General features: G+C 33.6%; 3 protein-coding genes across 3 annotated transcripts; all 3 read right to left on the bottom strand.

The window, feature by feature from the left end:
* Positions 1-3,208: 3,208 nt before the first annotated feature.
* Positions 3,209-7,241, bottom strand: LOC107946919 (UDP-xylose transporter 3). The gene is made up of 7 exons (XM_016881422.2): positions 6,786-7,241; positions 5,443-5,627; positions 5,139-5,206; positions 4,518-4,650; positions 4,194-4,355; positions 3,823-4,098; positions 3,209-3,690 (listed from the first exon to the last, which is right to left on the bottom strand). Exons 1-7 carry the CDS (start codon positions 6,904-6,906, stop codon positions 3,574-3,576), a joined length of 1,062 nt encoding a protein of 353 aa, XP_016736911.1. The 5' UTR covers positions 6,907-7,241; the 3' UTR covers positions 3,209-3,573.
* Positions 7,242-9,608: 2,367 nt separating this feature from the next.
* On the bottom strand, positions 9,609-14,180 carry LOC107946918 (calcium uniporter protein 6, mitochondrial). Its single transcript, XM_016881419.2, has 3 exons — positions 14,030-14,180; positions 13,112-13,894; positions 9,609-10,193 (listed from the first exon to the last, which is right to left on the bottom strand). Exons 2-3 carry the CDS (start codon positions 13,559-13,561, stop codon positions 9,708-9,710), a joined length of 936 nt encoding a protein of 311 aa, XP_016736908.1. The 5' UTR covers positions 13,562-13,894; positions 14,030-14,180; the 3' UTR covers positions 9,609-9,707.
* Positions 14,181-15,197: 1,017 nt separating this feature from the next.
* LOC107938406 (TLC domain-containing protein 4-B-like) lies at positions 15,198-20,136 on the bottom strand (the record flags this gene model as incomplete). Its single annotated transcript, XM_016871554.2, has 7 exons — positions 15,198-15,474; positions 15,615-15,674; positions 16,194-16,269; positions 16,353-16,474; positions 19,381-19,455; positions 19,758-19,896; positions 20,024-20,136. Coding segments are annotated over 7 exons (717 nt in total), but the record flags the coding sequence as incomplete, so codon positions are not given.
* Between the last annotated feature and the right edge of the window lie 306 nt (positions 20,137-20,442).

Below are 20,442 nucleotides of genomic sequence, written 5' to 3'. Positions count from 1 at the left end.
AAAATATATATATACACAAACAGATAGGAAGCAAGAATATATATATACACATCCAAATTTCACTTACCAAGGCAAATATATTAAGAGAATATATATATACATTTCACTTATAAATGCATGCAACAAAATTTATATGGAAGGTGAAAAATAAACATTAATAGTCATGCTGACAGAAAACAATAATTAAATAAAACAACACACATCAATGTTATTCTAAACAAAATTTTGAGATTATAAAGAGATATCTTGGGTCGATATGAATGCTTAAGTTAATCGAAAGACCAATTGAAGCCCCTTTTTAAACATTGTTGACGTCCTCAAAAAAAAACTTTCTTAGGCTATATAATTAACAATACCAAAGCAAAAAATAAGTACATTAGTTGTAACACCCTTCACCTGGCTTGGTAGTCAGACCTGAGTTACAGAATGCTACTTTTGTTACTGGAGCAATTCACATTCAAAACTCAAAAAAAAATTCATCCAATCATCAAATCTTAATATAATGCATGAATCACACGTTAAACAAGTAAAATCAAAACTCAATTGGCCTTTCAAAAGCTCTAAATTTGACCTGAGCATGAATAAGGACTAAACTGTAAATTTTTCAAAGTTTGAGCATGGGTATCGATACCCAGTCAAGTACTGATACCATATTTAGCTTCGATGTTTCAAAAATCAAGTTAAAATACACAAGTATTGATACCAAGTTAGGTATCGCTACCATTTTGGCATTCCGTCATTTTCGAAATTTTGGACACAAGTCAATTCGTATCAATACCTTTATAAAGTATCGATCTTTGAAGATAAATATTGATACCAAATTGACATTCTATCATTTTAAAACACTTTTCATTTGGTAAAGTATCGATACCTTAATCCTTGGTATCGATTATTTTACCCAGATGATAAAAAATTCTTACACTTTGGTACTTTTACATGCTCAAACCAAAATCAAATATAAATTGTGCCCCAACCACACTTCCAACCAGCATAAAACCAATCCCAAGCCATACCACTATGCTACAATTCATACATTTTCAATCCACAAACCAACATTTCACAATTAACATTTAACATGATACCTATTCATGCATACATGCTTCCATTGAATCAAATTTCAATGACCATTTCAACTTATCCCATTTAGCCTTCAATCATGGAAATTTCCAAATACATTTGATAACAAATCAACTATGCACATATATCCATTTTTACCAATATGACATTATGCCTCATTTGATCCAAAAATTGTCATTCACCACATATCAAGCATTTACCATCAACCATGCTAACCTCATTTCCATAACTTAAGCATTCACATTCAAATTTGGCCATTCGTAATCTCTAACTATGGCTCATCATACACACTTTTAAATATAACATGTAAGCATCCAAAATCAAACATCTTTTATGGATCAAACTTATAGACATTCATTGTAAGCAAATATGCAAAACATTTCCTATGTACATGTCACATAACCGAGACTAGGACAGTTAAAAGACTATTGAATCGAAGACTTGATAGTGTGATTTCCGAAGTAATCCAATTGCCTTGTTTTGCAAAAGATAACTACAAGCAGAGAAAACACAAACAGAGTAAACATTTTATATGTTTAGTAAGTTCATAAAAGTTAAGATAGTAAAATGACCTCAATTCACAACTAATATAATGAATTAGCTAATTATACGACTTTCCTATCATCACATTTCACGTCAGTAAGGTGAGTTCATCAGTTACAATCTTACAACCTCTCAATATGTATAATACATTACTATTCAGTGACATTCTATCAGAATCATTGAACATATACGTCATTTCATCATTCCAAACATATAACCATTTTCAAATACTATACATATTATCAATCAGATATATTACATTTTACACTAACCATTTATCCCAATGAAATATAATAAACAAATACGGATATGTTGGTAACCACTAAAACACACCAGATTGCTTGTCCAAGCAATAACTCCAATACACACCTAAGCATCGAAGTGCTAAGGTCATAGGTAACAAACGTCATAAGACATTATACCCCTCTGGAATACACAAGGGTCTCCGTAGAGACGTAGAGACAAAACTCAGTAACCCACAACAAATGCTAGATTCCGTTTTAAACAACGAAATTCTCCATACATCAGTATCACCTCATATCATATCCCGTACAACGTGTAATTAGCCCTATTGACATGCCAGTTGTATCCCATCCTTTCATAAGTTCATCCGGGTACATTTAACATATTAGCTCATTTCTTTACAATTCAATCCATTTCTCATATTTTTGTACCATTTTATAACCAATTCAAAATACAATCATACGATATAATTTCATAATTCAAACACATTCAATACATTTACAAACATAAGTACACCATATAAACTTACCAGACCAAAATGACAATAAGAGCAATGTTGGGGACTAATCTGCAATTTTTCCTTTTTCTTGATTATTTACTGGTTGGTCCAAATCTTAATCTATACGGTAATTCATTTCAAATCATCAATTTCAATTAACTTATAACATCTTATTTTATGTATATAACATTTTAATTACATTTTTCACAAATTTCCTAAAGTTTCACATTTTATTCAATTCAGTCCCTAAAACCTAAATAATCATATCTTTCACATTTAAGCTCCGATTTTCAATTTGATTTCAATATCATCCCTCTATAGCCCTCTAATACCTATATTTACAGAAAATTCATGCTAATGTTAAAATATTTACACTTTAGTCCTTTTTTACTAAAACAACAATTCCACTTTACAAATTAGTCCTTTTCATAACTAAGCTCAAAATCTATCAATTTAGTACCAAAAGGATTAAAATTCAAAAATAGTAACATTTAAAATCTTTAATAATTTTGCAAATTAATCATTGTACTAGCTAAATCAAGCTTCCAAAATCTCAAAAACATAAAAAATTACAAAAAAACGAACTCAAATTGGCTTACCATGCAAGGGCCAAACTTTCGAAAGTTTTGAAGATTCTAACCTTCTTCAATGGAGTTATTTTTCAATGGAATTCATTAAACGGTAAATGGAATTCATTAGTGAAATTGGTAAGTGTCATATAAGATGATAATCGAGAATTCTTAATGTTTAGTCTCTATTTAGTTGCGTACTTATTTTTCAATGCTTAGGTTAGTTGCTACATTTAAAAAAAAAAAAACCGTTGCTCATGTAGAATAAGGATAGGAATACGATTTAAATTCATTTCTTCAATATTATATGGAACAGAAATAATTGCAAATAAAACTGATGGGTATCTGGAGTTCGAACATCATACATTTCACAAATCCAATTCTGGAATGCAGCATTCCATTCCATTATCGCCACTGATACACAAATAATACCAATCAAAACTGCTAATAATATCATAACGCATTTCCCTCCACTCTTTGAACCTACAACAGTTAATGAAACATCCAACATAACATGACTACTGTTGCTGTGCCGCCTGTGCAACATATAAGTCACCTTTACCACCACCATTTTCCATTGCTGGAACACTTTTCATTACTAATTTTTCATCTCCGACGAATGAATATAACATCTTGAAGATTTTATGCATGCAGGTCCTTGTTCGTATTCCATACAGGGGCTTTAGGACCTACACCATCACTCAACATCCCACTTCCATTATCCACGCTAATCAGAGGATCGGATTCACTTTCCTTAACCTGCATCATTCCATGAAGTAGGAAATATATATAGGTCAGCATATATTCCAAGATATCAGTAAAACTAGGATCGCATTTTACAATTTGTGGGCTATAGGTCATAGGAACAAACACGACCACTCAAGGAATTACCTGTGGCAACTGTGGTGATACTTCACTAGCCTTCTGCTGCTGGCTCTCAACAGTGCAATAATATGAATAAATGACCATTCCAACTACAGCAATCAAGATGCCCAAAATGTTGCGCCAGCTAAACGGATCATGAAGTAGAACATAACCAAAGGCCAAAACAAGGCATGTTTTTAGATGTCCTAGGACCTGATATGTCACAGGGGATGTCTTTCCAATTACCAGAAATGTACTAAAGTTGACAGAGACCGAAATCAGGCAGGAAAGAACAATGAAGAACTGCAACAAAGATTGCACATTAAAGAAATCCAATAAAAATACTATACTACTAATATTTCTCTTTACTCATTGGGTGGTGGGGATCTTATTCTTACCAGCACTTGAGGGGTATACTTGAAAGCAAAAACATTCTTGTTAGTCAAAAGCCCATCCAGGAATGGGCCAATGATGAACAGAGTTAATGCCTGGTAAGGGCAAGACTGGTAGAGAAGTTGGGTTGAAGATACTTTGAACTTCTTCTGAATTGTATTAGTCATCTAAGACAAGTAAGTTAAGAACTTAAAAAGCTAAGAGAATTTAGAGCAAGAAAACCTATTCATGCAAGTTCATTTGCAGTTCTTAAGGACCTAAACATGGAGGCTAATGACAGATAAAAGACAAAAAAATAAATAGCAAATATCAGTCTAGTCAAAGGATACAATTTGAGCTATGCAAGTTGTAACAACTGCCAGCAGAGAAAGGATAGAACCCAGGATATTGAGCTGCATATCAGTCACAGTTGCAATTCCAACACCCAAAAGTAAAATGGCCAATGAAAACTGGATATTCCTACTGCAATAGCATACAAATGTAACGAAACAAAGCCATAACCACAAAAGTACTTCAAAATAATAGCAGGTATAAACTGCAAAACCTAAAACCACTAGCAAACTATAAAATGAAACAATAATTCCTCAACTGGGCAAAGCATAGAAATTGTAATATCGAAGAAAGAAAATTTTGTACTGCAGCAGATGACAATAACACAAAGTTAAGAATTTAACAGACATAAGTACAGAAGGGCCTTATCATCCACTGATGGGTGGAGGAATTATGATTTTATTCTCCCTTTTAGCATAAAACAGCGGGAATCAAGGCTTTTAATCCATTCCTGTAAGCATGTCAGCTCCATGAATGACCCCTAAGCCAACCAATGCAATGTCTAGCCTCTAAAAGTAATCTATTCCTAAGGCTTATCTCCAAAAAAAAAACCACAGTTGCAAGAAGCCAAAGTTATAACATGAGCTAACGTCGAAGAAACAAGCATGCTAATAACTGACCTGAATTTCTTTCTGAAGAAAAGGGTCTCCAAAAGAACAGTGCAGGGGATAATTGCCAGTTTTGTCATCTAAAATACATAAAAAGGGCAAACATTTTCAGAAACTAATGCTCCTAATATGCTTGTAAAAGTGAGGAAGAAAAGCCAAACTTTGAACTGGATATATAGCGCTAGCTACTGACAAAATTCCATAAACCAATAAGCTGTAAGCACAAGGTATCATTTTGTATGAATTTTGTTGGAATCAACCAAAACTTGGACATGAATTTGATTCCAGAGGATAATGACAGGAAATGGAACTTTACCTGGTAGAAACCAACAGAATTGAACCCCAAACTAAGATTCAAAAGCCCAATGGATATCCCATTTAATATACCAAATCCCATGACAGCTCGGGCATCAAAAGGTTTGTGCTCAAACAATTTCATCCATAAGGCTACATGAAGAGAACAAAAAGTGACTAGGAGATGCCAGCTTGTCAAAGTTGTGGCTGCAAAACCCAGACCATAAATTAGCATAAATGGTCAAGTAATAGCATGGAAGCAAAGTGACAAATTCTGATGCTTTTTCAAATTAACCGCACGTATTACAATAAACTATTAGCTTAAATCTCAGACTTTGAGAAAATATTTTTCTTCTTATGAAAATGAAAGAATGAGAACATTGGTCATCACATTGTAACCAAAATGAAGTAGCAATAATTGCAGAGAAAAAACATAGAAAGATTACACACCCACATCCTGAAGAGTCTATCACTAACAACAAGCTAAGATCTCTAAGAGAAACAAGTAAATAATGAGATTGTAACAATTAACTAGATTAAGCCGCCACGTAAAACCTCATAAACTCTGCTGACTAAACTATTCCTTTTGATCATAAATGTTAAAGAATTTCAAATTAAAATATCAATCCGCTCATATAGCATGTTATATATTAGCCATAAATCAATAGCAACCACTAAGGCATGGGATAGAAGCAACGTAAGCTTGTTTCTATTAATCAATCGTGAATTCATTTGATCACTTAGAAAGTAACTCGTATGATGACCAATCTGATGAGCACTAAAGTGATACTTACAAATAATAATTGATAGTAATCCCTACATAATAGTTTTCATACTTTATAGATTATGATTTGAAACACTTATCATCTCGTAACTTCAGTTTCAAGAGACTGATATTTCAGGTGCCTACATGCTTACAGATAATTTCCGCATTAACACACAAGACAGCAGCAATTGACAGTCAATTCAACATGTAATTTTACAACCAGTGTCATGACAATTCTGCTTTGAAATTGGAATAAATACTCAGCACCATAATATTTCCAGTTGCAAATAAATAATCTCTAGTTATTGTGAACAGATCGCAGAACTGATAGTAAAAATCAATCATAAAAGAAAGAAAATAAAGACAAAAAATTATATTTAATGGCATTAGAAATCCAGAATTCTGCAGAGAAGAAAGGAAAAAGTTGAGAATACGGAAGCCCCCAATTATGGTGAGAGATCAAAAGCAATAAGACATCATAAGTAAAATAAAAAGAAGGGGAATCCAACAAATCGGAAATGGAGACCAATGGGAGAATTATTAAAGGATGAATATAAGAAAGAAAGAAAAAAGAAGAAGAAGCAGTGTAAAAAGCTGACCAAAGGTGAAGCCGAGAGTACTGATAAGAGCCTTGTTGCATATAACAATGGACACCGAGGAGACCACCGATAAACTCAAAGCACCTATTGTCCCAAGCTGGAACTTGCGGTTCTCACTCATTTTTCCCTTATGAATTCTGTTTCCTCAATAGTAATCCGGATCTACGTAATCTCCAAGGGTTTTCGATCACATATACGTCGATAATATGTATGTATAAAGGCACGTAGTGAATCCTCGTCGATTCCTACCTCAATAGCGCTTAAAATTCTCGAGATTGGTTGAAAATTAGAAGTGGGTGGGAGCAGCTGCTTCAACAGCAGGAATGAGAAGGAGATAAGAAAAATGAAAAAAGAATCAAAGAACCCTAGATCTGCTCCATTAAAAGGTAGAAGGATCACTAGAGAGTCCGACAAAAAAGGAAATTTGAGAAACAGATTTATTTTTATCTATTATTTATTTATCAGGTATCTACAGGATCAAGTTAATATTTCGTGTTCTGTGGGCCCGAAATAGATTTATCTTTGAAGATAGAAGTGTTGCGAATCTTAAAAGAAAAAATGTTTATTTTGTTTAAAAATATCAAATAAATGATTTTAGTTTTTGCAAAGACATCGGCTTAAAAAACTAAATAATATTTCTAACAAGTCAATTTGTAGAAATTCTTTTTTAGATAAGGAAGCTAAATATATTTGGCCTTAAGAGGAATTATATCTGATACTAATATTATCTTGTAAAATTATCTTGATAATTTTAAGGAGAACATCATAAATTTTTAAACTAAGAGGAACATTTCTTTCTAATGTTGTCATGGAATTTGCAGCCATATTCGCTGTGTGTGGAGTAAATATTACCGTCACATGCCAATCCCTTGTTAATAGCTCTATGGTGATTCGTGCTAGGCTCCCTTCTGTATCCTCTAACCATTAAACATATTGACTGCAATCAATCAATCACTTTCTACCAATAACTATATTATGTTGTCTTTGAAAAAACTTTCGTTGGATAATTATGAAAATTAAATTTTATTTTAAAGATTATTGTAAGTACCAATAGAAGTATAAAAAATAAAATTATTATTTTTTGTCATAATTTGTACAATCAATTTAACATTAAATTAAATAAAAAATGAATTTAACATTTTTGAAATAATTTTGTATGTACAATAAAATAGTATATGGAATTAAGTTGTAAAAAACTCATATATTAAAAAAAAGGTATGGATTTTTTTTTATCTTGATAAGATATGAGTTTTTCTTTAAATTTCATAAGCTATTAGTTATTAATATATCACCCACCGTAAGCCAAGTTATAAATTTATGTAATGGATGAAAGAAGACTTGAATTGCTCAAAAATAATATATAAATAGATATAAACACACGCACTTAATGACTATTTTATTATGAATTAAAAGAAGGAAAGAGCACTAGAAAATCAAACCATAATTCAACTTTTCCATGGGTATAAAATAGTTTATATATACACTTTATTGTTCACACATTCAATACTAAATATTTATTCTCAATCGAATTTTACGGATATCTATTTTCATAGATTGAAGCTTCCCTCTATGTAAATTACACACAGCTCTCCTTAAATGCTGGGGACAAAACTCTGACTTGGAGACAATATATTCGATTGTTAAAGTCCCAACCAATTACTTAAAGAATAACACTTCGAAAACAAATTTTTTTCTCAGAGAAGTCGATTTCCTCAAGAAATTTGTGCCTTAGAAAAGCAACTACCATGTTGCCTTTAATGTTATATATGATTACTTTATTGCTTTGAAATCTAATGTCAACTTAAAAATAAAAATAAAAAAGAAGACTATACATGCATGTTGATTCATGTTATTGATCTACATTGACCAGGACGACCATGCAGTAAAAGTTTTCAATATAGTTCTTTTTTTTTATTGTCTACGACCAAACCTTCCTTAATTTCCCTATAAAGTCTCGTTGTGCCCAAACAACTCCCCAAGGCATAAGCACTTAAGACATGGAATTTGTCAACATTTTTCTTTCCCTAGTGCTACCTGTTTTCTTAAGATTAATCCTAGGTTTATTATTGATAACTTGTCTAATCCAAAAGTATAAATGTCTGCTCTCTGTAGAACGGTTTTCTTCTGTTTGCCTGTGGCATGCTTTTGTATTGTTTTGTCTTAAGGTCTTTCACGGCTCTGATTCTCTGTCTCGTGTCGTATTAATGTTATATTCATTTTCATTGTTTTTTATCAAATGGAGAAAAGAATGGTAGATCTAAGTATTGAGGATGGAGAAGAAGCATGACTTCTTTCTGGTGAAGTCGAATATCAAAAATCAGTATACGAGTTTTACTTGGTGAGTTGTTTTTTAACAGCAAGGGTGGTCCATTTCCTGACAGAGAGGAAAACAATGGCTAACCTATAGCATCCCCTTGGAGGGGCTCAAGTCTTAAATCTAGGGGAAAAGGCATTTATTCAAGTTTTACCACGAGTTAGATGTTGATCGTGTAATTACCGGCGCTCCATGGACTTTTCATAACCAAATTTTGGTTATTCATCGATTAAAGGAGGATGAGGATCTGATGCGAGTCCCGTTGGTGTTTTCTTCCTTTTGGATTCAAGTGCATGACTTGCCTCCAGGTTTCTTCTCGGAATTTGTTGCAAAATAATTTGGCAATTTTAATATGTTGACAGACAGATTATCATGTATCACATTCACATGCAAAATCCTGTGCTATGTTAGCTAATAAAACTTCTTTCACAAAAAATATAAGACTAAAGATTATCATGCCAGATACGTAAACAGATAGCAATGAAGAAAGAAATAAAGAAATGGATAAATGAGGAAAAGGATTAAGCTTTGATTTATGTTAGAAATGGTTATCAAGATAAATAATAATAAGAATAAGAAAGCAACCGAAGTGAAGGTGGGGATAAAGCCTAATCCTTGTGTAAGGCATCATCTAGTTCTACTTCCAATCCTACACGATTCCGGATAGATGCAGACGCATCCAGAGATGTTTTGCACTTGTTTTGTAACTCCTTCAACCTGTCAATGTCAAATTTATGCTTCTTGAACAGTTTCCTTTGCCTCGACAGAAAAAGCCTCTTCATTAGATCTTGATACGTGGGATCTCTTGAAGTCAAAAGGAAGTAAGCATAGCCCATGACTATGCCAGTGGCCGTGGTGAAAAATGCAATCGGTTCCATTACATCCCATGAGAATTCCCAAAACGTTAGCCGGAAGAACAGTCCAACTTGTACCATCGCTAATCCTAGACCACTCCAAAGGATGCGCCGAACTTGCTTATGTGCTAGCACATCAATTTCTTCCTTCTTCTCCTGCAGCCTCTTTAGCTCATCTCTTATAGGGTCATCTTCAGGAGTCAAAGCAAGAGGTACTGCTCTTCTAATTAGATCCACCACCTACAAAATGCAAATTCAGTCTGTATCCTTCACAATTAGGGTAAAATGATAAGGCAATTCTTAATGAAGTCAAATATGAACGTTGGGGAAGAAAAGAACAGCTGCATAAGTTTTTAAATACATTTGATATAAAAGCAATTTAAGATGGGTTGGAAGTGTAGGAGCATTTCTAACTTTAGGGATTCATATCCTTCTAGGAGCTAAAGTAAAGGAGTTCATAGTCATGACTGCAAGGGAGAAATTGGGAATGGTCTGGAGTTATTGTAAAGAATGTGGGGTTTCCATTTTTTTTTTTGGGGGGGGGGTGTTGTTGAAGGGGATGACAATAATGCTTATGCATCTCATTTAAATAAGAGGTCAAGCAAAACTCAGTGCAAGGCTTGAAGTGAGGTGCAGACAAACTTGAAAGAGGCTACCAACTAAACAATTTGCCTTGGACAAAAAGATACCATTTATCTGGCCTAAGCACAAGGTATTGACATGTCAAACAATTTATTGAACAACGCATTGACTGAAGGTGATCATCTGCAGATAAGTAATGGTGCAAAAATGCAAGGATGTAGAGCAATTATATGAGATTTATGGGTTCATAACCACTGGTTGTTGCAAAATTGGGTTCATAAGCATGCTCATCAGTCCTTTTTCATAATAGCAAATATTTGGGCATGAGATGCTATTTCCAATATATACAATACAATTACACTCAAAGTCTTGAAGTGATATGACATGATGATACAAGGAGAAAAGATTCCACCTTGATAAACCAAAATGAAGGTCCACCAAGATTAATTGTTCTCATTGATTTTAATTTAAACAGAAAGATTTCAATGAGTAAAGAGGAAGATGATAAAGTACCGAGTTAATGGTTAGATATAAGCATAAACCTCAACAGAATCCAACTCTAATCCTTAAAACCTCACCAGTTACCATCTTTCTATAAAAAAAGAAAAAGGAATAGCACTTGTACAAATACCAGATGACTTTTAGGGTGCGTTGTTGATGCATAGATGAAGACTGGAGACGAATCTATTCTTAAACAAGCACATGAAAGAAATAACTTACCCCCAAGGATTATAGACAGGACAGAAATGTATTACTTTTGGTTAAGACATAATATATTAATATAATATATTAATAAGGATCAGTGACTAGCTTCATGCAGGTTTTTTCTTTTACAAAATATTTAAATAGCCTAATAGATGCCCATTTGTTTTATTTTACTAAAACGTAATAAAAAAAGTAATCTAGTGTTTTCTGAAGCCTAACAGCCTAATAGAGGGAATTTATATTTCATTCGTTATATATATAGCAATTGAGTTGGGTTGAAAGTGCAGGAGCATTTCAAACTTAAGGATTGATATCCTTCTAGCAGCTAAAGGAGGTAACATTCGTGAATGCAAAGGAGAACTGAGGGAATGGTCTGGAGTTATTGCAAAGAATATGACCCTTTTTTTTTTGGGGGGGGGGGGCAGGGGTGTATTTGGGAAGGAGATGACAATAATGCTTATGCATCTTATTTAAATAAGAGGTGAACCACAACTAAGTGCAAGGCTTGAACTAAGGTGCAGACAAACCTGAAAGAGGCTACCAATTAAACAATTGACCTTGAAACACGGCATGGTATTGACATGTCAAACAATTCATTGCACAACACAGACACTGAGGGTAGTCATCTGCAGAAAAGCGATTATGCTACAGATTCATGCATGAAACAAATGCTTTAAACGGCTTGGACCTTATATATGTTGTTACCGGATGACTTTGGGGTGACTTTTGGGTGCGTGTGTGCATGTCTGATGCATAGATGATGACTGGAGTAAATGAGAAACATTACTCCCCCACCTTGGATTATAGACATGACAGGAATGTAGAACTTTTGGTTAAGGATCAGTGACTAGCTTCGTTCTGGTTTTTTCTTTTCCTTTACAAAATATTTAAATAGCATAATAGATGCTCATTTCTTTATTTTACTAAAATGCAATAAAAATAGTAAACTATTGTTTTCTAACACCTAATAGCCTAATAGACCAATTTTTTTTTGGATAATTGAATTTTATTACCCAAGTAAGCAGAAATCTGCTACTGAAAACCTCTGTACATTCTATCACATGTTCAATTAAACCTGTACAAAATAAAAAAGAAAAAAAAACCTATACAGTAAAACTGATTCGCCAATCAATTCATAACTGCTATTCCTTACATCCCTATGTTAACAGCAGCTCCCTGTAACCTCATCTGGACAATTTCTTTGATTTAGCTCAACAACTCTTGCTCGCTATGATGTCTACCCCAAATTGCCTATGGTTCCTTTCCCTCCAAATCCAGTAAATGCAAGCTGACAAAGCGAATCTTAAAATGATTGAGACCAAAGATCTCCCCTTAATCTTTTTACTTACCCACTTCACACTATCAGTCCGGTTGTCCAATCTAATAGACCGAATTTGTATTTCATTTGCTAGATATATCTAGAGAGAGGCACTCACACTATTGTAAAACTACCTTACTACCTCAGTTTTACCCACTCCATATGAATAATATTTTAACAATCTAACGGTATTAACAAATATTCAACTACTGAATTGTTAAAATGTTAAATCCTACAAAAAAATTGATTAAAGTGTGTGTGTGTGTACATAAGAAATGATATATGCTATATAAAGGCATTCAAGACAACAGTTGAAAATAATGGAGAGACGAAGGCAAAGGCAATGACAATGACAAATTAAACATTAGAACTGGAATTAAAAAGAATAAAATGAACTTGATGGGGCATTCGATTGGTAAATCCATTGCCAAACATTCTTCACTCGATTATCAATCAAGAATCACGGATTGGATCAGAAGGGGGAAAAAAGGAAATGCGTTAATATAAAGAGACAGATAATACAAGAGAGTAAAGGTCAAAAGAGGGAGGGCACCTTATCAGGATGAAGATAAACCTTGTCGCGGAACAGAAGTGCGACGCCTGCCTCATCGAGAACGCGTGCAAAAGCGATGGCCTCGTCCAGAGATCTCGCAATGCCCATGCTCTCGCAAGCCTTTAACAACTCCGAGTAGCCGATCACCTCTTTGCCTTCCATCCCTAGCTTGGTCTTGAGTGATTCCACATTGACAAGCCTCATCAGCTTCTTGGCCTCCCCGAATGTTACGCTGTCCACTCCTGCTCCTGCCTTTTTGGAATCAGAGGTTGCATTGGCATCACAAGATGAAGAAGAAAACCTAATTTTTGTACCGCGGAATACTAAATTGGTTCCCAATGTCACTCCACCCAACAGCAGCGGGTTCGGCGGAGGAGGCGGAAGTCTCCTCCCAACGGCCGCAGACACACCCTGCTTCAAAGCCTCGCGCCACCACAACCTCCTCCACATGCTTCAATATATTTCTTACTCAAATTTAAAATGTAGTGTGTACGTATTTTTTAAATATGCATATGTATGTACGTATATGCGTGTGTCTCTTCTGTTGGTAGTTTGAGTGATTCAGTTTTAAATCAGATGAGATGATGAAGTGAGGCTCTTCATTTGCTGGTCGTAAACTCCTAGGAACAAACAGATCTAGCTTTTTCTTTCAATAAAAAAGAAAGTAAAAAAAACCCTTCTCTTTTTTTTCCTATTATAATAATATGCTCTATGGTCAATTAGAAAATAAGTGCATTTGGGTGCCCAAGTTTTGATCCCACCCACCGAACAGGGTGCAAAATCCTGTTGAATAAGTCATGAGCAACGGTTTAACAACAAGCGTAAGAAATGGATGAAAATGGCAAATAAAAAGAAATATCCAACGATGTCCTCTCAATAAAAGAGATGAGAGAGAAGGGGGGGGGGGGGTAGTCTTACCTTTACGAGCACGTCCATAGGTAAAATGAGTAGACACTTGGTTGCTTACAGGGTCAACAAAGGGGAGGAAATCCATAGGTAAAATGCGAACACGCCTACTCACAGGGTCAACAGAGAGAAAGGAAAGGGTTTTTTTATTCCTGAGCTGATTAACTTTTTTAATATGCTATTTATATATATATATTTTAAATTGATACAATATCAAAGATAATAATGTTACCATTTTTAACATTTAATTCAGATTTTAGTACTAAATGAATGAAAATTTATAATTAATAATTGACTTTTATCAAATTAACTCTAAATTTAAATTAAATCATATCGTTATATTTGACAATGAAACACAATTGAAAAAACTTATAATTAACTCTAAATTTATTTTATTAACTAAATTATAAAAAATTCAAACATAATAATACTAATAAATAATTTTTATCGAAAAAATCTTAAAAATTAACATAATTACATTTGAGTACAAAAATATATAAATTTTGTTAAACACAATATTAAATTAGACAAAAAATTAATAGACCATATTAGGAAAAAAAACATTAAATTTAAATATCAAATGATATATTAATAATTTATTTGATCAAAAATATTTTTTTTTTGAATTATGAGAACCATATGTATACCAATTTTTTCGCCTTGCCATTTTTATTTCTTATAAAAGTACCAAATAAAATAAAAAATTAAATAATAGATAGGATAAATTAAAAGAAAAGACCAATTTTAAAAAATATTTAGAGATTTAAACAATTTTTCCGTATTTAAAAAAGGATAAACTATTAAAATAGTTATTTTTATTTACCTTAATTATATTTTAATTTAATTATTTATGTTTAAAATGATTAATCACTTACATTATCATTTTGTTAAAAAATGACATTCAAATTGACATTTAAAATCCATTTAAAGTGTCGTATAAAATCGTTATAAGAGAGACAACGAAGCTTAATAGTAAAATAACCACTTCATAACAAAACAATAACATAAATAACTAAAACATAACATTTCTAACATAAGTGACTAAAATATAATTTAAAACAAACAAAGTGATTATTATTATAATTTATCCTCTAAATCCCTAATAAATCGACGCAACAATACAACATTGACTTCTGTAGGTCTAGAAAAAAATTGAGGAAACCTTGGACATAGCCATATATCTAACCGGTCGGCGCCACGTTTCACTGTTTCACAATTATCCATATTATTTTATAATTTCACACAATAGACAAATATTAATTGGATTTTCTTCAATTTTTTAACATTACACAGAAAATAAATATTAATTCGGATTGATCTTATTCTCAGTGTCTTGCTTTTGAAATTGTTTTAATCAATCCCTTCACGATCTTCCAAAACCATACCACATTCATCAACCCCAGCACCGGAGGTACAGTGAGCAAGCTGTAGAACCCCAACGGAAATATCTTCTTGACCTGTTTTATTCATCAATTCACTAATCAAATAAAAAAATGTTTGGGGTATAACAGCCTAGTAAAAATCAACGAACAAAAAAATAAATGAAAAAGAAAACATTTTTAAGTAAATATATAAGCTCATGTACTCGAACACTCACCTCATCAAAGTGGTTAAACATGTGGGCAAAAAAATAGATGAACAGAAAAATCCTTGCAATCTAAAATCATCACAAGTAGATGTCATGTCTGTCTGTCAGTCGCGCGACGTCAATAAAATGGAAGAGAAAGCAAGCAGAATATCAACAATGTCATAAGACATCTGCTACGAGAGATTGATGATTCCTTTTTCCTTTTTTCTTCCAGGACAAAAGAAAGATTGATGATTCATCCAAATATAAAGTCAATATTTTTCATTTTTTAAGAAAACCAAGTCAAGAATTTTATATTAAGGGGTTGGGACAAAAAGTGATCGATTAGAAAGACTGATGATTCATCCAAGGACTGAAGCCATGTCATTAGATGAGCTAAATGGATGCAGAGGGGTCCTTACACTTTTAGCAAGTTTTGCATATTCTTATTTATAAAACACGCCCTTTATTTATATAAGCAATGTGCTTCCTGCCAATTTTTCTCATTCCTATCTTTAATGTTAATGGACCAACATGGACCACAGAATGCAGAAAATTAACAATACGACAATAGAAAAGATCCAAGATTTGAGGTATGTGCATCAGTACCAACCACCCAAAGAACAATGCAATGCCATTGTAGATATAAATGGTAGAGCTTTTCCGACCAGCAACATCCAAGTACCTGGAATTGCAGTCATAGTAGTGAGACAATGTTGATGAACAAGCGAGAAGAAAGATTTAACAAATTTTAAATTGTTAACTAACCATCTTATATTTACAAAAGGTGTTGTGCTCTCTGAAAAGAGAACCATTAATATGTAAATCTGCCCTTGACTGCTCATGAGGGAGAGAGAAATTGAAAACATGGATAGCCCATGGTGCAAGACCTGACAGAGATAGGAAATCAACAAAATGAACCACTTAGTGGGTGTTTGGCTAGCTTCAGGGAGAGTTTTCTACGGAAAAAGCATAAGCATTGAGTGTGGCTCTCAGATTTAAAATTTTTTAGATTATGTGGAAAGGTCATTTTGGCATTCAAACAAAGCTATACACTAGCATGGAACCACATGAAGTCAGCTATTAAAAAGATACTATATTTATTTTAAAATCATTATAAAATTGATTATTTGTAAATAAATAATGTGTCACAACATAGTTCACTGGCAGCATATAAACCTATTACACATCTCTTGCTTAACATACCTCGCCAGAACTCTACAATTGGGAGTTTGGGACAACCCCACCAAACAAAATAAACCTGCCAAATACCACACTCCGCCCATGGCCACATATGCCAAGCTCACTTCCATGCATACCCAGCTAAAGGATAAGCATTGTATAACTTACGCATATTATAAATAATTACTAACATTCCTCAAGCTTTGCAGTAATAAATATCAAGAGCATATTCCATTGGCGAGTACCTTTCAACCTTTTCAGGCATACCTCAATGAAGGTACAATTATATAAGTAATTAAAAGTTTTTTAGGGAAAAATATTGTGCGATGTTCAAGCACATATTTCCAGGAACTTAGCTTTTAATGCATACTTCTACTTCTCAAACACTTAACCTACGAGACATGCTTGCTATTCTTAGACACAGCCTTCAAGGCATACTTCGTCTTCTTCGGCACTTAGCCTTTAAGGCAAACTTTGTCCTCTCAAATACTTAGCCTTCAAGGCACACTTCAACTTCTCAAACAACTAAACTTTTCAAAAACAAAGCCTCTTCAGGCACATTTAACCTTTTTAGATAAATAGCGTTTCCAAGAACACCTTGCACATTTATACTTGCCTCCAAGGCTTCATGCATTCATACGTTGAATGTTTACACTTTGTGATACGAGTCACAAAAGCCCAAATTCTTGAAGGCGAGGCCCAATAAGAAGATTTCAAGCCCAATCAAGAAATCCACCCATACTTAGTTGAAAATCAGGCCAAATTGTCAAAGTGGCCCAAGTTGTAAAGTTTTATTTTTATTTATTTATTTATTTTACTTAGTTTAAATGTTTATCCAAGAGTCCCAAATAAAAGACCCTTGGCCGAATTTCCATATTAAAATAATTAGGAGTTTTTTTTTTAGTTTTAGTTTTAGTGTTCTAATTAAATTAGGAAAACATTTGAAAGGCCTATTTATATGGCTTGGCCAACCACCCTACATTACATTACAATTACATTAAAAATTTCAGATTTGATTTGAGTGAAAATTCTCTTTGAGTTCTTCAAGGATTTTCTCTTGAGTTTTCTTTAGAAGTTGTTTTAACAATCTTTTTTATTGTGGGAGCCATCTTCAACCTTCTTCTTGCCATTGATATTCTTTGGAGGGGAGATTAGAGCCGTTTGAAGGGAGTTGTGAGATCTTTCGAGATTTCAAGGCTTCTTAGGACTTATCTTTTAATTTCTTACTGTCAATTCTTTCTTTATTTCTACTTGTGCTGAATCATTATCTAATCTATTTTCTGTTCTTATTGTGTTTTCAGCCTTTTTCTATCTTAAGGAATCAGCCCAAAAATCCCCAATTTCTAGGGTTTTTCCATACTCTTTTTGGGTGAAATTAGATTGTCGAAATTTGGGGAAAACTATCTTGGTGTTCAATTGGGCAGAATCACAATCTCCTTGAGGGTTTCAAGAACCCTAACACTTATTTCTATTCTCAATTTGATTCTTTGCTGATTTGGGGATTTTATTTCAGATCTGAAAATTCAAAAATCTAATCTTTTAATTTTCTGTTTCGTTTCAGATCTAATTGTTTAGGGTTTTCGTAGGAGTTTCTCGTGACTTGGCAACTCGATCTTGGTCCGCGCGCAACCCCGTATCACTTTGCCTCTAAGGCCTTGTGCGAATTTCACAAGAACAATCAAATCAAAAACTTCGCAAAAATTTCCTCCAATTTTACGAAATAAAATAGGCAGAAAATTTTCTACACAGAACTTGCCCACGACATAGAAACTTCACTAATACTTTTTGTCTCAGGTAAGGTTACTTTATAGCCTTCCCTTCAACTGAGGGCAATTGTTACACATATCCTCACTTAACATACCTTCGCCAGACCTCAACAATTGGGAAAACTCCACCAAACAGAATAACCCCGCCAATCACCACCCTCTGCCCAAGGCCACATCACACCAAGCTAAACCACCCTGTTGTCACCACTCTTTATCCTCGTTACATCAAATCACATAGCCACTCTAATAAGGCACCCACTTTGAATAACAAGCCCACCAATAAAACAAGGACACATTGCTTATAAGTGTTCCCCTTAAATACTCCCCTCAAACCTCATAACGAGAGAGGACCAATCTATCTACTACCACTTCTCTCTCTTGACTAAACTTCTTCCAATCTTTCCTCCATAACCCACTTACAATTCTCAGCCCATTGAGTGAACCGCCTCCGACCTCGTTGCCACATTCTTATATTGTATCAATAAAACCCTTAGTTTAGTAAAGTTCAGTTTTTTTTTTCATATTTTTCATTTATTAGAAAAATGTATATTACGTTAAGTATTTTATCTTCTACAGCACTAGAAGAGATCTAATTGAACACCAGATTTTTATAAAAGATCTAGGCCAATCAAATCCTAAGCATCCAATTTCGAAACGAGCATGTCAGTTGATCCAATATTTCAAGGAGAGAGCAGCAAAACACCAAAAGCTTTTTTGAAGAAACACAATTATTGGTTAAGCAGATGTTTTAAATTAAATTGCTTCTGGGAACTGAGACTAATTCAGAGCAGTAATATAACCTTACAAAACAATAATATAAATAATATCAGGCATGATTCTCTACTTACATACTCCAGACCTCCTAAAGCTGGGAAATGCCAAAAAACCATTGCCAAGTCTGATAGAAAATAACCAATAGAGAACTGTACAAGAGAATGATTAGGAAAAACAATAAGAAATATGTTTCAAGTTAACCATCAACAAATAATACCAAGCAAGTTACAGGCAAAATTGAAGGAAAAGAAAGTCATCATGATCAAAGTTTAGCAAATTGTAAAGCAGCATTAAACATATTTTTGCAAACCGCATACCATTAAATTATACAAATTGATAGTCCAAATATTACTCATCTTATAGACTAATTTGAGCTCCCGAGGCTATGTTAATCAAAGGAAAAGAATAAAACCAGGCAATCAGTTCACATATTGATAAAATTGTAGCTTACCCCTAAGACCATGTTCGATATAATAGAGCTTCTATTAACAATCAAGTCATTACTGGAATCCTCGTTAAAAAGATCTGAGAATAGTAGGAGGTAGAGAGAAGCCCATGCTGCAATTAAAGCATGGAAAGTTGAAAATCCCCTGTACAAGATAAGGCTATCTAGATCAAGGTTGCAAAGAAATTTAGGAAAGTAAATTATATTTTGAACAAACTTTTATACAAGAAAAAGGAAAAAAAAAAAGAAAAGAACATAGGACAAAATTGCACCGATTGTTCCATTCCATTTTTTCTTTATCACTTAGTTTTCCATATCCTTTGAAACAAAAAGGGGTGATAAAACCTGTTATATCATAGACCTGCAAGAATAAAATCGAACATATTTAGAACTTAAATAGAGGGAGAGAGACTATGTCAAAACAGTATGATACGGGGTTACGCGCGGACCAAGATCGAGTTGCCAAGTCATGGGAAACTCCTACGAAAACCCTAAACAATCAGATCCGAAACGAAACAGAAAAATTAAAAGATTAGAACTTTGAATTTCCAGATCTGAAATAAAATCCCCAAATCAGTAAAGAATCAAATTGAGAATAGAAATAAGTGTTAGGGTTCTTGAAACCCTCAAGGAGATTGTGATTCTGCCCAATTGAACACCAAGATAGTTTTCCCCAAATTTCGACAATCTA

Source organism: Gossypium hirsutum, chromosome A08 (assembly GCF_007990345.1).
Source record: "Gossypium hirsutum isolate 1008001.06 chromosome A08, Gossypium_hirsutum_v2.1, whole genome shotgun sequence".
Taxonomy (NCBI): Eukaryota; Viridiplantae; Streptophyta; class Magnoliopsida; order Malvales; family Malvaceae; genus Gossypium; species Gossypium hirsutum.
Note: the sequence above shows the minus strand (reverse complement) of the source record. Positions and strands in the feature narration are given on the sequence as shown.

Coding starts and splice junctions, on each gene's coding strand:
- LOC107946919 (XM_016881422.2), bottom strand. CDS start 6,906: ATGAGTGAGAACCGCAAGTTCCAGCTTGGGACAATAGGTGCTTTGAGT. Junction 5,628..6,785: donor TACTCTCGGCTTCACCTTTG/GTCAGCTTTTTA, acceptor TGGGTTTTGCAG/CCACAACTTTGACAAGCTGG. Junction 4,356..4,517: donor CAACTTGCATAGCTCAAATT/GTATCCTTTGAC, acceptor TACTTGTCTTAG/ATGACTAATACAATTCAGAA.
- LOC107946918 (XM_016881419.2), bottom strand. CDS start 13,561: ATGTGGAGGAGGTTGTGGTGGCGCGAGGCTTTGAAGCAGGGTGTGTCT. Junction 10,194..13,111: donor TTTATCTTCATCCTGATAAG/GTGCCCTCCCTC, acceptor TGCATTTTGTAG/GTGGTGGATCTAATTAGAAG.